The sequence below is a fragment of the Myxocyprinus asiaticus genome, chromosome 39 (genome assembly GCF_019703515.2).
Source record: "Myxocyprinus asiaticus isolate MX2 ecotype Aquarium Trade chromosome 39, UBuf_Myxa_2, whole genome shotgun sequence".
Classification (NCBI taxonomy): Eukaryota; Metazoa; Chordata; class Actinopteri; order Cypriniformes; family Catostomidae; genus Myxocyprinus; species Myxocyprinus asiaticus.
The window spans coordinates 3,068,026-3,084,706 of NC_059382.1; the positions used below are offsets into that span (position 1 = coordinate 3,068,026).

Below are 16,681 nucleotides of genomic sequence, written 5' to 3' on the forward strand. Positions count from 1 at the left end.
GCCCCCTTGAGTACCGAGGATAGTTACTGCCACAGTAACGCAAGACGACGTGTTATGTGTGTAAGAACGAATACCCGCGGCTGCAATGCATTAGCCAAGCATTTGCATCTGCGTTTCCGTACTTGAGAGTTTCTGGTAAATACCAGTCATGTAAAACTTGTTTTTCTGGAGAAACAGAAAGAAACCTTAACTAACATTATTATCGAACATGAGAGAATAATAATTAGACATTAAAAAATAAAATGCTACAAAAGTGAATGGCCACTGTTAAAGAAACCAACAGATCAAAAAACACAATATGCAAACAGGACAATGACAAACATGAGAAAGTTCATTTATTTTGGTGCTTTTATGACAAGATTCATGTTGTCGAGCGGGGCTTTTGGTGATTTCAGTTTATCAGTGCAGACATCAGACCTGTGCTTTGGTTACGTGTGCCACCAATAATATATCTGACAGAAGCAATGCTCATTTACACCACGGAAGGAATCTCCTGTTGTGACTTCTTTGGGGAGACCAGGAAGAATCATTGCTTTAATTTTGCTCATCCTACAGTTTAATAAAAGCATCCTAAAAGCCTCACAATTACAGGCTAAATCCATTCTGTCAACATCTCTCCCGGTCGTGCTGCACTCCCGCTGTACTGCAGCTCACAGCGAAATGAATGAGTTCCTCGGGGGCCCTGGGGCCAGTAAATTAAACTCAGAACAGGAACAGAAGAACCCTTGCAGATTTACAAGGAGATAAAGGAGAGTCAGGGGCCTCCTGACTACTGAAGCGTTGCATCGGTACTGTACAACACGCACACACAGAGTTTAGCTGCAGTGAACCATATGAGAAAAGGGAGAGGCATCTTGTCATCCATCTACACCAATAAATATTAGGGCTGCCTTAATTTGGTGTGACTATATGAAAAAATATGAATGCAATTGTCATGCCCCCGATCCGTGTGTAAAATCCATAATAATTTTTTGCGTTAAAAGACAGTTGGACAGAGCACAGCAGAATACAGGTATCTCAAGTGCCGCTTTTCAACGTTTCAAATTACATTTAACTTGACACAGCGGCCTAAAAACACAGCGCTTATGACCATAGACGCTGAAAACTCACGAATCGCGATGCATCCAAAGTGAGATGCTCCAATAGCATCCATATAACACGTGAGTACATAGACCGACAATTAAAAGTAGCTCTGATAGAAGTAGGCTAATAATACAACATTAAATTAGAGATGCACTGATAATCATTTTTCAAGAGCGATACAAGTTACAAATACCTAGTTTTAGGTATCGCCGACACAAGAGTACCGATACAATTAGTTTTATGTTCATATACGTATGCCATTCTATTTGGATTTGATTTCTTGATATAGCCAATATGAGCTTTTTTAGTCCTTAAAAATTACAATTCAGGACCATTTTCTTTAGGGTGTAGCTTACATTTAAAAGGTACCCAGCTAACACGTTTGATATTCATGCTTGAGTGGTGTTATTTCATGGAGTAATCCGGCCTTAGTAATGATTGATTGTTCTGTTAAGTAAAAGTGACAGACAAGAAGCTCAATCCCTTTTTTCAGCATCTTCTTTACACATGATTTTTGGAGTTGCAGTGTTTACAACAACGACTGTCAGGCTCGAGCCTGATGGAAGCAATCTTTTGTTCTTGCTCAAACAGAAATATTCTTTATTATTATCAGTATATATTGAAATATGGCATTAATAATCAGCACATCATGTAATTAAATTGATTAAAAATGTTAATCGGTTGACAGCCCTAACAAATATGCAAGCCAATTACATGAACGGTTGGGAGTGTAGCGTGTGTGTGTGACTAGAATGCAATGCCTATGTTGGTTGGAGAAACACATCAACAAACCACTTTGGAAAGTCCTAACCAAACCCAGCCTTGCTAAGCTTCTTAGACCAGGCAAGCTGTGGCATGCCTTGAGGGTAAAAGTGATGGGGTGTCTAAGGATGTGCACGGTTACCGTTTTTAACATTCGATTAACCAAAAGGATAGACCTTCAAATGATAAAATCTCACATTAAAGTCAAACAAAATAATCAAACTGTCACTGACTGTATATGCACATGTACTCCTCACACTCCTCTATCACCCGACTCAGGTCGGGGAAACCCCCGGCATGACGCACTCCCCTCCCTTCCTGGAGGGGGGGCGTTGCCCTTCCAGCCGTGCCTGCCGGCAGGTCTTCCCCACCTTTCTGGAGCCCTGGGAGAGATCAGGGGAGGGAAAGGGAAGAGGGAAAGAGCGAGGCAGACCAACAGAGAGAGAGGAGAGAGAGAAAAAAACTTGCTTGCCGGTTCCCAGACACACTGTCACCCGGTTCTCAACTGCTCTTCTGCCCTCTGGTGGACGACAACTCGCTCCTTCCCCAGCGGATGGCAGTGAGACCTCTGACCCCGGATGGATGGAACCGCTCCTCCTCTTTTCGGCGGATGGCAGCGGTTCCTCCGACCCTTCCATCCCCAGGCAGACGGCCGCGGCTGCTCCTTTGGCGGACAGCAGCGGCAAGGACTCCACGACAGCGCATCCCTCCTCATTTGCGGGGTTTGGCACCAATGTAACAGGGTAAGGGATGGGCAAGGAGGAGGTGGGAACCGGCTGAACGGTCAACGTAAAGTTTAATGATATAAATGAACTTAAAATAACATAAAACATAAAGACACACACAACGTGGCCACGTGCGTCTCTCTCTCTCTCTCTCTCGAACTGGTGCCTCCGGCTCGTCTTTATCCCCCTCCCGGCTGATTAGCCCGATTCAGGGCCAGCTGTGTGTCCTCACGGCCTGGCCCCGCCCTCCTCCTCATCACAGCAAGCCACCTGAGCAGGTTCACATTTCCGTGAGGCAGCTAACACACGTAATGTCATGTGCCTGGAGTTACACTGCTGCAGTTTAAATAGCTTCTTCGGGGTGCTTTGATTTTGAAATGATTTAAAATCAAATGGCATTTAATTTGTTTTATTATTGTCTTAACATTTGTCAGGCACTAAACCTTTGCTGGGTGAAAAACAACCTGTAATCATTTATAATGGTGTAACCTGAACTTCTACAGAACACAGCACAGCGAATGAAATGCAATGCGGGCATTTTGAGATGCATTTATAAAAATGTAAGTTATTTTTAACTTTATTTGGCATCTAAAAATGCGGCGATCCTACGTGAGATGCTGAAAGAAAAACGCAACAAAGACGTCCGTCCAGTGCGCATTAACAGAATATAGAAAAACAGCGCAGATGCACACCAAAGCATGTTTGAACAGCCCCTAACTCACCCTATACTTGAAAAACGGACCCAAACCCAGCCAGAAAACCCAACGGTTTGTCGGAACTCATTGAGTTGGGGTCTGGTTGAAGACTTCTACTGCACGTGTAGATTAAGCGAATAGTGATTTTGGTATTCAAATAGTGACACATTGAACGGTTAACTGAATATTGACTATCCGTGCACATTGCTAGTCATGACCTCTGGCTAGACCACTTTGAGAGGCCAAAGAGTGTGTTTGTGTGCGTTTATATTCTTGGTCCTGTTTTTCAAATCCTCACCCAATACCCAATGGGAGGAACTCACAATTGTTTTATTCTACTTAAAGAAAATGAAGCCTTTTTTAGTACCCTAATGATTATTTGCATTATGACATCATTTTCTAATTTTCAATAATGCACCACATACACGTACAATTCTCATTTATGTATTGGAATGTCACATTGCATAAAATCATAATGGTACTAAAAACAGACATCATTTTGTAATTCTCATTACAGTAATGCAATAATATGTTGTATTGCCTTTCATTTATGCTGATAATTAAATAAAGAAATTATTGCATTACCTGCTTTTTTTTAAAAACACCTACATGCATTGTGGTAATGGGAATTTGCGGGTGGGGAAATGCGTTTAATTGTTCTGGAAATAATTTCAGATTGTAAAATAAGCTTTTTCATTATGCAAAATATTTTGTTCTTTTTGATTTAGAGCTGAAACATAACCTGAACATGTTTTTTTTAAGATTCACCTCAATATCAATTCCGATCACACAACAACAACAACAACAACAACAACAAAAAGAGTATATAAAAACGAAATTCACATACAACAACATGATCACAGATATAAAAAAGACAAAGACATTGCTTTTAATAAATAACACTGCTTGGATTAGATTGGCTAAAAAAAAAATTTAAAAAATAAAAATGCCCCCTCGGCGAGTTTTGTTTGGCCTGTGAGAGCAAAAGCCTCATTAATATTCATGTAGATTCTATTGGTGAGTTCCATATAACTTTACTAGACACAATAACATCTAAATGACAAGAATTAAAACAGTTAAAGCTACATTTCTGGAGAGACGGGCGAGTGTGTGTGCGTCTTACATTTTATTAAAAGGTTTTGTTTAAGTGGAAGCTTGACCTGGAGATACTGTATATGTCTGAATGGTAGTACTGTGTGACTGTGTGTGTTGTTCATCTTGGCGGTCTCGACGGACACACACAGTCACACCTCTCGTGGTGTTGTAAGTAGATTTCCTCCAGAACCCAGCGAGCGTGTGTTCTCTTCACGTAGAAATTCTGACCCGGGGAAAACTTCAACACCTGATAAGACACACATACACATTAATAGTTATATAACAATTCTCTCAATTCTTCAAGCAATTTCTTAAAGGCATAGTTCACCCAAAAATGAAAAATTATTTTTTGTTATTTACAATCAGTCTGCTCCTCACACAAAGTTAGCGTATGACTTCAGAAGACTACATAGTGAGTCATATGGACTACTTTTATAGTGCTTTTTTTGTCCTTTCAGGAGCTTAATGAAGAGTACATGTTTGTTTGTTTGTTTGTTTGTTTATTGTTTTAGAAAATAAAAGGCGGTTCTATTGGCCATATTTTTCTTGACTTTATTGATTTGCTTCTTAATCGTTATCTGTTGTTGACCCTCACCTCTAAACTGCTGTTCTCTTCTGAATTGAAGCTCATATGTCAAGACCCACCCACAGGCCTGGAGTGTGTGCTGTTGACTTCCTGTTTGTTCATTTGTGTAGCTGGACTTATCTAGCATTATTCAGCGCCGACAGCTGCGGGCAATCATATTTGCCAGATGTGTGTCTTCACGACCGTTGACAGCAGCACAGTAAGCATTTCATGACAGCTCTGTGACAGCTGTCAATCACACTGATGCCAGAGAAGTCCTGGTTTATTGCAAAAAACTACAACTCCCAAAGTGCCTTGTTACAGAGATTCAAAATCCAATGAGACGACACTCAGGGGTCATATCAGAATCAGAATAAGCTTTATTGCCAAGTATGCTTACACATACAAGGAATTTGTCTTGGTGACAGGAGCTTCCAGTGTACAACAATACAAAAACAGCAGCAAGACATAGATAATAATAAAAAATAAAACTAATTATACACATACGTACAGACACACACATACATACATACATACATACATACATACATACATACACACATCACATGGGTAGTGCAAATCTAATACAAATCTGTAATGTACAGTGCAAATGTTTATTTTATTTTTTGAAATGGCAGAAGAGGTTGGGTGTGTTGGATAAATATAAGAAAGACTAAACTGTGTATTGCACATAGTTATTGCTCAATGGGGCAATTTAACTGTTCATGAGATGGATAGCCTGAGGGAAAAACTGTTCCTGTGCCTGACGGTTCTGGTGCTCAGAGCTCTGAAGCGTCAGCCAGAAGGCAACAGTTCAAAAAGGTAGTGGGCAGGGTGAGTGGGGTCCAGAGTGATTTTTCCAGACTTTTTCCTCACTCTGGAAGTGTATAGTTCTTGAAGGGAGGGAGGAAGCAACCAATAATCCTCTCAGCAGTCCGAACTGTCCTTTGTAGTCTTCTGATGTCCAATTTCGTAGCTGAACCAAACCAGACAGTTACTGAACTGCAGAGAACAGACTCAATGACCGCTGAGTAGAACTGTATCAGCAGCGCCTGTGGCAGGTTGAACTTCCTCAACTGGTGAAGGAAGTACAACCTCTGCTGGGCCTTTTTCACAATGGAGTCAATGTGGGTCTCCTACTTCAGGTCCTATGAGATGGTAGTGCCCAGGAACCTGAATGACTCCACTGCTGCCACAGTGCTGTTTAGAATGGTGAGGGGGGTCAGTGTTGGGGTGTTCCTCCTAAAGTCCACAATCATCTCCACTGTTTTGAGCATGTTCAGCTCAAGGTTGTTTTGAATGCACCAGACAGCCAGCTGTTCAACCTCCCTTCTGTATGCAGACTCATCGTCATCGCGGATGAGGCCAATGACAGTGGTGTCGTCTGCAAACTTCAGGAGCTTGACAGAGGGGTCCTTGGCAGTGCAGTTGTTTGTGTGCAGGGAGAAGAGTAGTGGGGAGAGCACACATCCTTGGAGGGCACCAGTGCTGATTGTACAGGTGCTGGAAGTTAATTTCCCCTGTCTCACAAGCTGCTGCCTGTCCGTCAGAAAGCTGGTAATCCACTGACAGATAGGCGTGGGAACAGAGAGTTGGTGTAATTTATTCTGGAGTATAGCTGGGATGATGGTGCTGAAAGCCGAACTGAAGTCCACAAAAAGGATCCTTGCATATGTCCCTGGTCTGTCCAGATGTTGCAGGATATGATGCAATCCCATGTTGACTGCATCATCCACAGACCTGTGATAAGCAAATTGAAGGGGATCTAGAAAGGGTCCAGTGATGTCCTTCAGGTAGGCCAACACCAGTCTCTCAAATGATTTCATGACCACAGACGTCAGGGCGACAGGTCTGTTGTCATTAAGTCCTGTGATTTTTGGCAAGGAATCAAATCCTTTGAGATTAAAAAAAATCTGATGCACTAATAAAACATGCAGTAACTTTCAGAACTCAAAACCTACCCATCAGTAAAAAAGAAAAAGAAAAAAGACCATTAAATGAAACTAAACTGCGAAAATCAACTCGTTCTGGACTTTTGCAAAGTACTGACTTTAGACACATGAGTGTCCATGTTTACATGTCAACGACACCTACTGGGTAATCAGAAACTCGGCCTGCATGGTTACATTGTGGTAATAAGGAGGAATAAATAGAAAGTAGAGAAGTAGAATATATATACAATTTTTCCTAAAGAACAAAGTTTATCAAATCATATGCTGTTTGTATCTCTGTGTAGCACCTATGTCTCCGCAGATCTTTCTGAAGAATCCCGTTTGAAACTTAGGCCACAGCCACACTAATCTGTGTTCAGTTTCCTAACGTCATCGTTTTCCAAAGTGTGCAGTTATGGAGAGCATTTTCGAATATGGTGGAGAAAAATGCCGGCTTAGTGTTGATGAGAGACGCAAACATAGTGAAAACAACGCGTTTTAAAACGAAAACGTGTTCGTGTGGGTGTGGCCTAAAGTGACATGTTTTGGCCCAAAATACATTACTAACAACAGGGACCTCTCACAGGGAAAAATTATTGGAAAGAAAGGTATGACATGACCCCTTTATGTCAATAGTTTTTGTCTTAGATTTAGGTTTTAGTACATAATAACAATTCTAATGTCAGACGACAGGTTTTTATTAATGTGGTCACAATCAGTCTGTTTGCTTTATCTAATGTTTAGATCAGTGTTTTCTCTTCAGTGATTCACAGTAACATGACTGATGAGACTTCAACAGATCACTGTGTTACTGTGCAAAACCGGTGACTAACCTAGAGTTTATTTATGCAAATAAACAATTATGTGCATATATCACATTTGAGATGAAAGTATTTTTAGACCATTAAGGAACAGGAAATGAAAAAAAGAGAGAGAGACAGAGAGAGAGACAGAGAGAGAGAGAGAGAGAGCGAGCGCATATTTCTCTGTTGTCATCACTTCTGGCTCACTTCAGATGAAACGCTACTGTTGGTCATTCTCGACGGATTTCATGTGTCACTAACACTTCGCTGACAATCTCACACACAGTGGTGCAAATGTCACATTATTTACAGCTGATCAGAAGTACTTTGGGGACAGAATTGTCCCTAGAAGTGAGCAAAATCTGACAAGACCTTTCTTTGAGGATGGTTAGGGTTAGTAAAATGCATTACACCACTTGATAATTATAAATACTACTATGCTAAATGTTTTCTTTTAGGGGAACATTTAAGATGTGGGTTAGTCTGTAGTCATTATAATTAGCTTTATTTATAATAATTAGGCAAAGATATGGAAGCGTTTAATGACATTGTGCAATAAGAAATGAGGAGAGAGTGTGTGTGTGTATGTAAGAGTGTTTGGCACTGATAAGGAGAAAAAGGAACACTCTTTGCTCTCTCTCAGACTTCCATGGAAAAACACTTCATAAACAAACCATAACACACACAAACTTCAATATTCCATGCCAACATTACACACTGTGCCATGTTTATCTCACTACAATATGCTTTTAAGTGTGGAGAAATTCTCCATAAACAGACACGTTTACTTTTCTAAATGAGGACATACCATAAACTCCTGTTATTTTTTCTCCCCTTTTCTCCCCAATTTGGAATGCCCAATTCCCAATGCGCTCTAAGTCCTCGTGGTGGCGTAGTGACTCGCCTCAATCCGGGTGGCGGAGGACGAATCTCAGTTGCCTCTGCGTCTGAGACCGTCAATCCACACATCTTATCACGTGACTTGTTGAGAGCATTACCGCGGAGACGTAGCGCATTTGGAGGCTTCACGCTATTCTGCGCAACATCCACGCACAACTCACCACACGCCCCACCGAGAGCGAGAACCACATTATAGCGACCACGAGGAGGTTACCCCTTGTGACTCTACCCTCCCTAGCAATCGGGCCAATTTGGTTGCTTAGGAGACCTAGCTGGAGTCACTCAGCACACCCTGGATTCGAAGTCGTGACTCCAAGGGTGGTAGTCAGCGTCCTTACTCGCTGAGCTACCCAGGCCCCGACTTCTGTCATTTTTAAATAAAGCTAAATATAATGGAAAAAGACTAATCCCAACAAACAAATGCCTTGATCCATAAAAAAACATTATTTACTTGCATTGTTTTTCCAATTGAGGACATCTCTAAAGGGCTTTTCACACTGGGCTTAACCCTGGGTTATCATCTTTTCAAACCACGCTTTTAACCCCAGGTAAAGCAACGTTTCACATTTATTTGTTTGTGGTTTAATGCCATGCCAGCTCCTATGGCTATTTTCATGGTGAAAAAATGTAAAATACAATAAAAGGTATATGGTGATTAAAAACCTAAGTAAGGTTTTTCAGATCTATTTAAACTGATTCAGGCCGAACTGTTAATAATCTTTTCAATATGGGGTCTCCTTCAAACAGTGCTAGAATCCTCATTTTGGTTACAGTATTTTCGCACTTGAATATACTGTAAATACATCATGTTCAAAACTGAGTTGTTGAGAGAGGGGAAAAAAACCACAGACAAGTTGCGCACGTGTATACGTCACACTGACTGCCTGACAGAGTTTGCATGCAGCTGGCATTACAACCCAGGAGTCCCTCAAGTTTCAAGATCTACGCATCGGATCACAATGTATTTGGGCTCATTTTAATCAGGAGCATCTGCTTTAAGTAATCATTTAAGTAATGGTTTTTCATGAAAAAAAAAAAAAAACACATCAAATAATCCACACCTGATTATAACATATGTAACAAAGTTTAGTCTGTGATTGCAACAGCTTATTGTATTTTATTCATTAAAGTTAATGACTATCGATCAAGGATATTTATGAAGTTTACAAACCTATTTGCTATGCACTAATTGTCTAGTTCACTGACTGGATGTTTTATGAGGGGTGTGATGAACATCATTTTGTGGGGATAAGTGGAGTTGCGCATAACATCGGCCTTAACCTTCTGAGACCCTGAGCGTGACTGCTGTGTGCATTTTCCATTTTGATTTGTAATTAGTAGCACCTAATAAACAAGCAAAATTTTAGAGCAAATAGTTTTCCTAAAAATGTATGTCCACATATGTGGACAGCGGGAATACATTTTTTTAAGTAATACCAAACTATAAAAATAATTGTTTGTTAAGCATATTTAAACTTGTTGCATTAAATACTTTGCATAAGCAAAATATTCTAAAAGTGTTTTCATCTGTTTGTGTGCATGCATATGTTTTGCTGTGCAGTGTGTTTTACGAGGTGACATCAATTATGTATAAACTATGTAAATAAGTTGCTTTGGACTATAAGTCACAGGACCCTTCAGGTGACAAAAAAAAAAAAAAAAAACATATCTGGAAAATACGGTTATTTCTTTTGCTATTTGCTAGTGCTGACTAATTTCAACTGATCACAGTGTACTATGGTATTTTGGCGTAAACAGTGTGTGCCATGGTAAATGTTAGTGAGAGTGCTTTGTTTTGCAGTACAGTGCACTGTGGGATACCTCGTGCAGTTTCCTGACTGTTTTGCCAGCGCTGCAGCTGCAGGAGTTCCAGTTTTCGGTGCCACACGCACAATTTCCCCCACATCGCTGCACCAGCAGGCATCTCGGGAAAAACACAGCATTGGTCGCCTTCAGCTCCTCACGGAGATTCACTGAGAAATTACGTGGCGTGCAGCTGTACTGCTTCACGTCGTCATTGAGACGGTCGAGATCCACTGAGAGAGAAAGAAAGAGACAGACTGGGTTTAGTCAAAATAAAAATACCAACTGCAGTTTTATAAAAACAATGAACCCTACTGAACGGAACTATAACCAGACTAAGGCCATGTTCACACTAATCCATTTGCTTTTGAAAACATTTCCTAACAGCATCATTTTCCAAAGTATGCAGTAATGGAGAGCATTATCGAAACACATGGGGTGGAGGAGAAGGTAGCAAACGTAGCAAAATTAATGCCTTATCAAATGAAAACACATTAAGTGTAGACATGGCCTAAACTGATGTTGCAGGTGATTTCATACAAAGGAGCCATATTTGTAGCATTTTCCCTCGACCCTCACAATTACACAAGCTGTTTTCGCAATTGTTACTTATCTTTAAGCCTTCTATATGTTAATGAGTTCCGATATGAACCATCATTTATCTCAACGTACCAGTGGAGTTCACACTGTCAGGGCGGCGGTGTCAGTGAAGCTACTTTGAAGCTACTGTTGCTTCCCAAGCTACAAGCTACTCATAACTTAAAGTAGTTAAACTATAGTCAAAATACTCTATTTTAGAAAAGTAGTTAGCTACACTACAAGTTACTAACAAAAGTAGCAAAACTTTAAGCTATTGTTACAACCCCCTCAGGTGGTCAGGCTAATATGGGGGAGGAGGAGATGTAACTTATGCTGGTTGGGGATGAGACAGTCAAAGTAGTGGTGGAAGTTCAGATTTCCAACCAGAACGTGTGTAAGAGTGTGTGAAAGGGTCCAACTAAAACTCAGGAGTCTTTCAAAAACAAAATGGAAGACACTTCAAGACAGGGCTTGAGAAGAGCCAAGAGTGCCATTCTCAAATTTTACTTAGCAAAAGATCACACAGCTCTCCTCCAAGCACCAGCCCACTGAATTCACAATAGAAAAAAAAAAAAAAAAAAAAAAGAAACAAAACTTCCCAAAATAACAAAGGCAGCAGCCTTCTATTACTCTTTTTTCTTAACCCTTGTGCGACCTTCGGGACATTTTGTCTTTTTTTATCATTTTGGCTGTGTTAATACTAACGGCATAAATGTTGCCAAAGGTGTGTATTTTTGGGGGGAATTTTGATATTTCAACCTCAGTTCCTATAATACATCTATAATACACTGTGTACACAAAATAGTTACACTCAGGACCTTCAGGACAAAAATGTCCTCATTGAAACCCATTAAAACTGCAATATTTGATCCCAGTGCCATTAAAGCATAAAATCAGGAATTGTACGATATTATGATTTCATTCCGGAGCCCTGGCTTCAAACTTCACATTTTTAATATTTTCCACCAGATGGCGCCATTTTTCTCATGTTTAGCCTATGGAGCAAATACAAGCTTTTTCCCTATTTTCTGTTTGCTGTATTATAGAGCACTGCAGGACAATTGAATAAATGATGCAGCTTAAATTGTGTGGGTGTGTTGGTATGGATGTCAGTGTGTTCTGTATGTGTGTACTGAGAAATTTGTATGTATGTGTGTGTAAAAAAAACAACAGTGGCATTATGTAAACAAACTGGCATTTAAAGGGTTAAAATCCTGAAAATGAATGAATATTTGCTAGTTATGATCAGGACTGATGTTGGTTAAAAAAATTAACTCACTGAAAGTGGAAAATAATATTAGTATATAATATTATTATGGCAGTATTTTGACACTGGACCTCCGAGTAACTTTTTTTTTTTATTGACTCACAAGGGTTAAATACAAAATTTACCAAGACAACAAAAACATCTCTTTTTCCCACTTTGTCTAAATCTCTCTTTTCATTCTTTTTCTCTATTTACACACACTCACTTATTTTCACAATCATAAGATTTTAGATTTTAGGGTTTTACACATTCTGACCATACTAGAAGAGGGAGCGAGAGCGAGAGCCTGCTAACTCAGGCAGGGATGTAACACTATTCAAGGAAAATAATTTTAGATAACAGTTGGATACTATTATTTAATTTTGAATTCAATAATATCACCTGATAGTTATATATGTAATCAAGGTGATATTCCCGTACAATAATAATTATGGTTTTACTATAGTAACCCTAGTTTAACCGTGGTATTTAAAGTAAACCATAGTAACTACAAATTTGCCCATGTTTACTACATTCATGGATACATGGTTAATTTTTGTAATGCTTAATAAATATTAAAATATACACTAGAAAACACCCAATTTCATGTGAATGAATTGAAACATTCAGAAGTGATAAACAGCAGCAATTAACTAAATACTTAAATGTTTAAATTAAAAGTTTATTTTGTCAGGTGGTGTGGTGCCTTAATGTGATTATGAGATGTCAAGCGCACTCACTGCGCTGCAAAGACGTTTTCACGCACGCAACAGATTCATATGGGTGGAGAGGTAAATTAAAAAATTCCGGTCTGATCCTTACACATCACCATCACATGTCTTCAGAAGAACTGAAATATCGTGCACCAGTCATATGGATGATTTTTAAGGGCTTTTGGAGCTTGATAGTCACAATCATGATCCTTAAATCCTTCATTCTGGTGTTTCACGAATGAAAAAAAGTCATACTCGTTTTGAATGAGGAGGGTGAGTAAACGGTGGCAAAAATGTACATTTTTGTGTGAGCTACAGTGTTATATATTAACATTACCCCTGCAGCAGTATCATGTATTATTTATTCTATTTTTGGAAAATTCACAAGTACTGTATATACACTATATTAAAATGTTTTATGTATTTATGTAGCACAGAACGTATACAGAAAATGACAGAACAATTTAAACTTAGTGACAAAAAATTCATTCATATATATATATATATATATATAAAACATTCAACAGAGTGTAACTTTATTCAATATTTCACATAATTATTTAACAAAACAAAAAAGTGAAAATTCCACATTTCAGGCTATTTTTTAAGTAAAACTTTTTTTCTGTGACATGAATTTAAAAAAAGATTTTTATTTATTTATTTATTTTTTTTTTTTTATGCTTTTAAGAGACATAATTTTAAAGTCAGATTATGGGATGGGGGGATGCAAAACTTATTTCAAAGGGGGTGTGACAAAAACAACAACAACAACAACAACAACAACAAAAACAGTGAGAACCAGTGATTCAAATGAACCGTTTGAATGAAACAACTCACTAAAATAAATCAAAGCTCCCTATGCTAAATATTATGGGAGTTGTATTTTGTAACCGGTTCATTTACATGAACTGTCTGAAAGAACCGATTCAGATTTCCCAGCGCTACATGAAAGAGAGGACTGTTTAGGTGAGAGTGTTTGTTCACTGATACAATGTGACAAATGCAGCATTTTGTCACGCTACAGTGCTACATGTTGGAAAATGCAGCTATTTACTGGAAAAACTTAAAAAAGTTGAGTTAGTAGCGTCTTAGTTGTGAATAAGGATTAATATTTAAATATCAACACGCACTCAATTAGCAACTATATGTTTCTTGGCAGAAACTTTGTCAGTGAACATGTGGTGTGTGTATGTATGTACGTGTATGTGTGTGTACATGTTTATATTACATTATGGGGACCAAATGTCCCCACAAGCATAGTAAAACCCAAGAAAACCAACATTGTGGGGCCCAGCCAGCAGTCCCCATGAGGGAAATGGCTTATTAAACATACAAAATGATGTTTTTTAAAAAAATGTAAAAATACAAAAAGGTTTCTGTGAGGGTTAGGTTTAGGGGTAGGGTTAGGGGATAGAAATTATCATTAGATGTGTATAAAATCCATAAAATGCATGGAAGTCTATGGAGATTCCCCACAGTGATATAAAACATGGTATGTGTGTGTGTGTGTGTGTGTATATGTGTGTGTGTGTGTGTGAGTGTATGTATGTGTTTGTATGTGTGTATAATTCAAATAGATAAAAAATAATAAAAAAAACATACTAAATGATGTTTTATTGAAAATGTAAAAATGCAGAACGTTTTTTGTGAGGGTTAGGTTTAGGGGTAGGGTTAGGGTTAGGGGATAGAATCTATAGTTTGTACAGTATAAAAATCATTATGTCTATGGAGAGTCCTCATAATGATAGCTGCACCGACATGTGTGTGTGTGTGTGTGTGTGTGTGTGTGTGTGTGTGTGAGTGTGTGAGTGTGTGAGTGTTTAGGGTTAGGGTTAGGGTTAGTGGATAGAATCTATAGTTTGTACAGTATAAAAATCATTATGTCTACGGAGAGTCCTCATAATGATAGCTGCACCAACATATGTGTGTGTGTGTGTGTGTGTGTGTACGTGCTTTGGGAACAACATTCCAGTGTGTTGATATGGACTTTTCTTCTCACTTATGAGTCACATATCTGCAATCTGTTCAGGGATGGACAGCGAGAAAGGGAGGAAATAAACAAAGAGGAGAAATCACATTCCTCTGCCTCATAAAATTCGAGTGAATGATTAACAGTGTCTGTCTCCGCAGAAACATCTGAGACAAAGTTGAAAAATAACTGATTCTTCGCTAAGCTCCTCTCCCTTCAGTTACTGTAGCTCGCTCTGACAAGCTTTGCAGAACTTCCCATAAGAATGAATGGGAGATTGGTGTGAACGGTGCGGTTTTTGACAAAATATTCACATAAACTGAATGGATACTATTCCTATGTTGTCTGGAATGAAGAGTGACATCTTCAACAATACATTATTGAATTACTCAGTAATGTGGTCAAAAACTGCAAACGATTATCAGTCACTAGAAAAGACAAAAGTGTCTTTTTACACCTGATAACATTAGCGTAAGCGAACAGAACTGCTAACAACGTGATGACAACACACTCAATATGGTGTGTGAACACTTTATTTACTACCGCTTCTACTCTGACCTGATTCAATGCATAAATTAACATTATTACCTTTTATTACACGGCTCTCTGGAACACTCGATTCTGATTGGTCAATGGCGCCATCTAGCAGTCTAGTATTGCTCAGTAACAACCGCACGTTCACGTATCAGACCGCTCATCCGGGTATCTGAGCCATCGCTCCTGCTTCTCAGATCATTGTGCGATCTCTACAAGAAAGCTAATAAAATAATTTCAACTTAAATCGATGTTTCATTTGCATTTACTTATTTATTTGGCAAGTAGTCTTGTAATAAGCAGGATAATGAGGAGTCAGATTGTCATTAATTAATTACATTAATTGCAAACCGGAGGTGGATTTCAGCATTTCAGCGATTTATTTCATAATATTTTATGTCCATGCATTTAATTATTTGGTTAGTAGCTGTGTAATAAGCAGGGTAATGTACAGTCAGCCGGTTGTTATCGCAAAATTAACCTCTTCAGTTTGATACTTGATCATCCTGTCGGATTTTTTGGCAATAACAACCGGCTGACTGTACATTATGCCTAACTAATTTACATCGGAACAAATGAAGGTATCATTACTTATGTTATACATTTAGGAATGAGGAATGACTCATTGTTTAATTCATAGCATGCTCCTCTTAAGATTTATTTAAAGATTGCAAAAACACCTCTTGTATCCTTTCTGGGTACCTTGTGTCACTATTACAAGTGACCCGGCAACAACGTTTCCATATTTTTGGATAGTTGCTATAAAATTCCACTTAAAACTACTCAAGCACACAACTCCCATAGACTCTTATTAGAAAACAGCAAATGCATGATGAAAATGTCAGATGGCAGCAGTTGCTAAGATAGGATTGGTAAGTCACACTTTTAAGGCGGGACTTAGCAAAGGGTCATCCATTAACTGTCCTGAGATACTGATGAGCAACCTCATCTATATCTGTGTGTGTATGTGACTCACGTTTATGTTTGCGGTCAGTGTAAAATGCTCGTGGCCTGTAGTAGTGCGTGTGTGTATACAGCTGCTCCAGGTCTTCTTGCCAGGTAAACGGGTTCAGGTGTCTCAGCAGCTCTTCCACCGTGTTGACACTGGCGATGTCATGATCCAGCTCAGACACAGACAGTGGGATGTCCGTCCCGGAAATCACCCCCAGGTCCTAGAGAGGCAAGTGTGTTAGATTTATAGGGCTGGATATTGATACAGATTACCTGATTTATTTGAGTATATTTTATTTACTGTATAAAGTACACTTTATACTGTTT

The 16,681-nt window shown here is 39.0% G+C and overlaps 1 protein-coding gene across 4 annotated transcripts in view; it reads right to left on the minus strand.

Moving 5' to 3' along the window:
- Positions 1 to 318: 318 nt before the first annotated feature.
- Positions 319 to 16,681, minus strand: part of LOC127429935 (platelet-derived growth factor D-like) — a 40,196-nt gene continuing 23,833 nt past the window's right edge. For all 4 annotated transcript variants that reach the window (XM_051679311.1, XM_051679312.1, XM_051679310.1 and 1 more), the window contains exons 5-7: positions 16,380 to 16,575; positions 10,381 to 10,595; positions 319 to 4,607 (exon numbers count right to left, since the gene is read on the minus strand). In XM_051679311.1, coding sequence (XP_051535271.1) covers positions 4,479 to 4,607; positions 10,381 to 10,595; positions 16,380 to 16,575 — 540 coding nt within the window. In that variant the 3' untranslated portion in view covers positions 319 to 4,478. The remainder of the gene's footprint in view (positions 4,608 to 10,380; positions 10,596 to 16,379; positions 16,576 to 16,681) is intronic.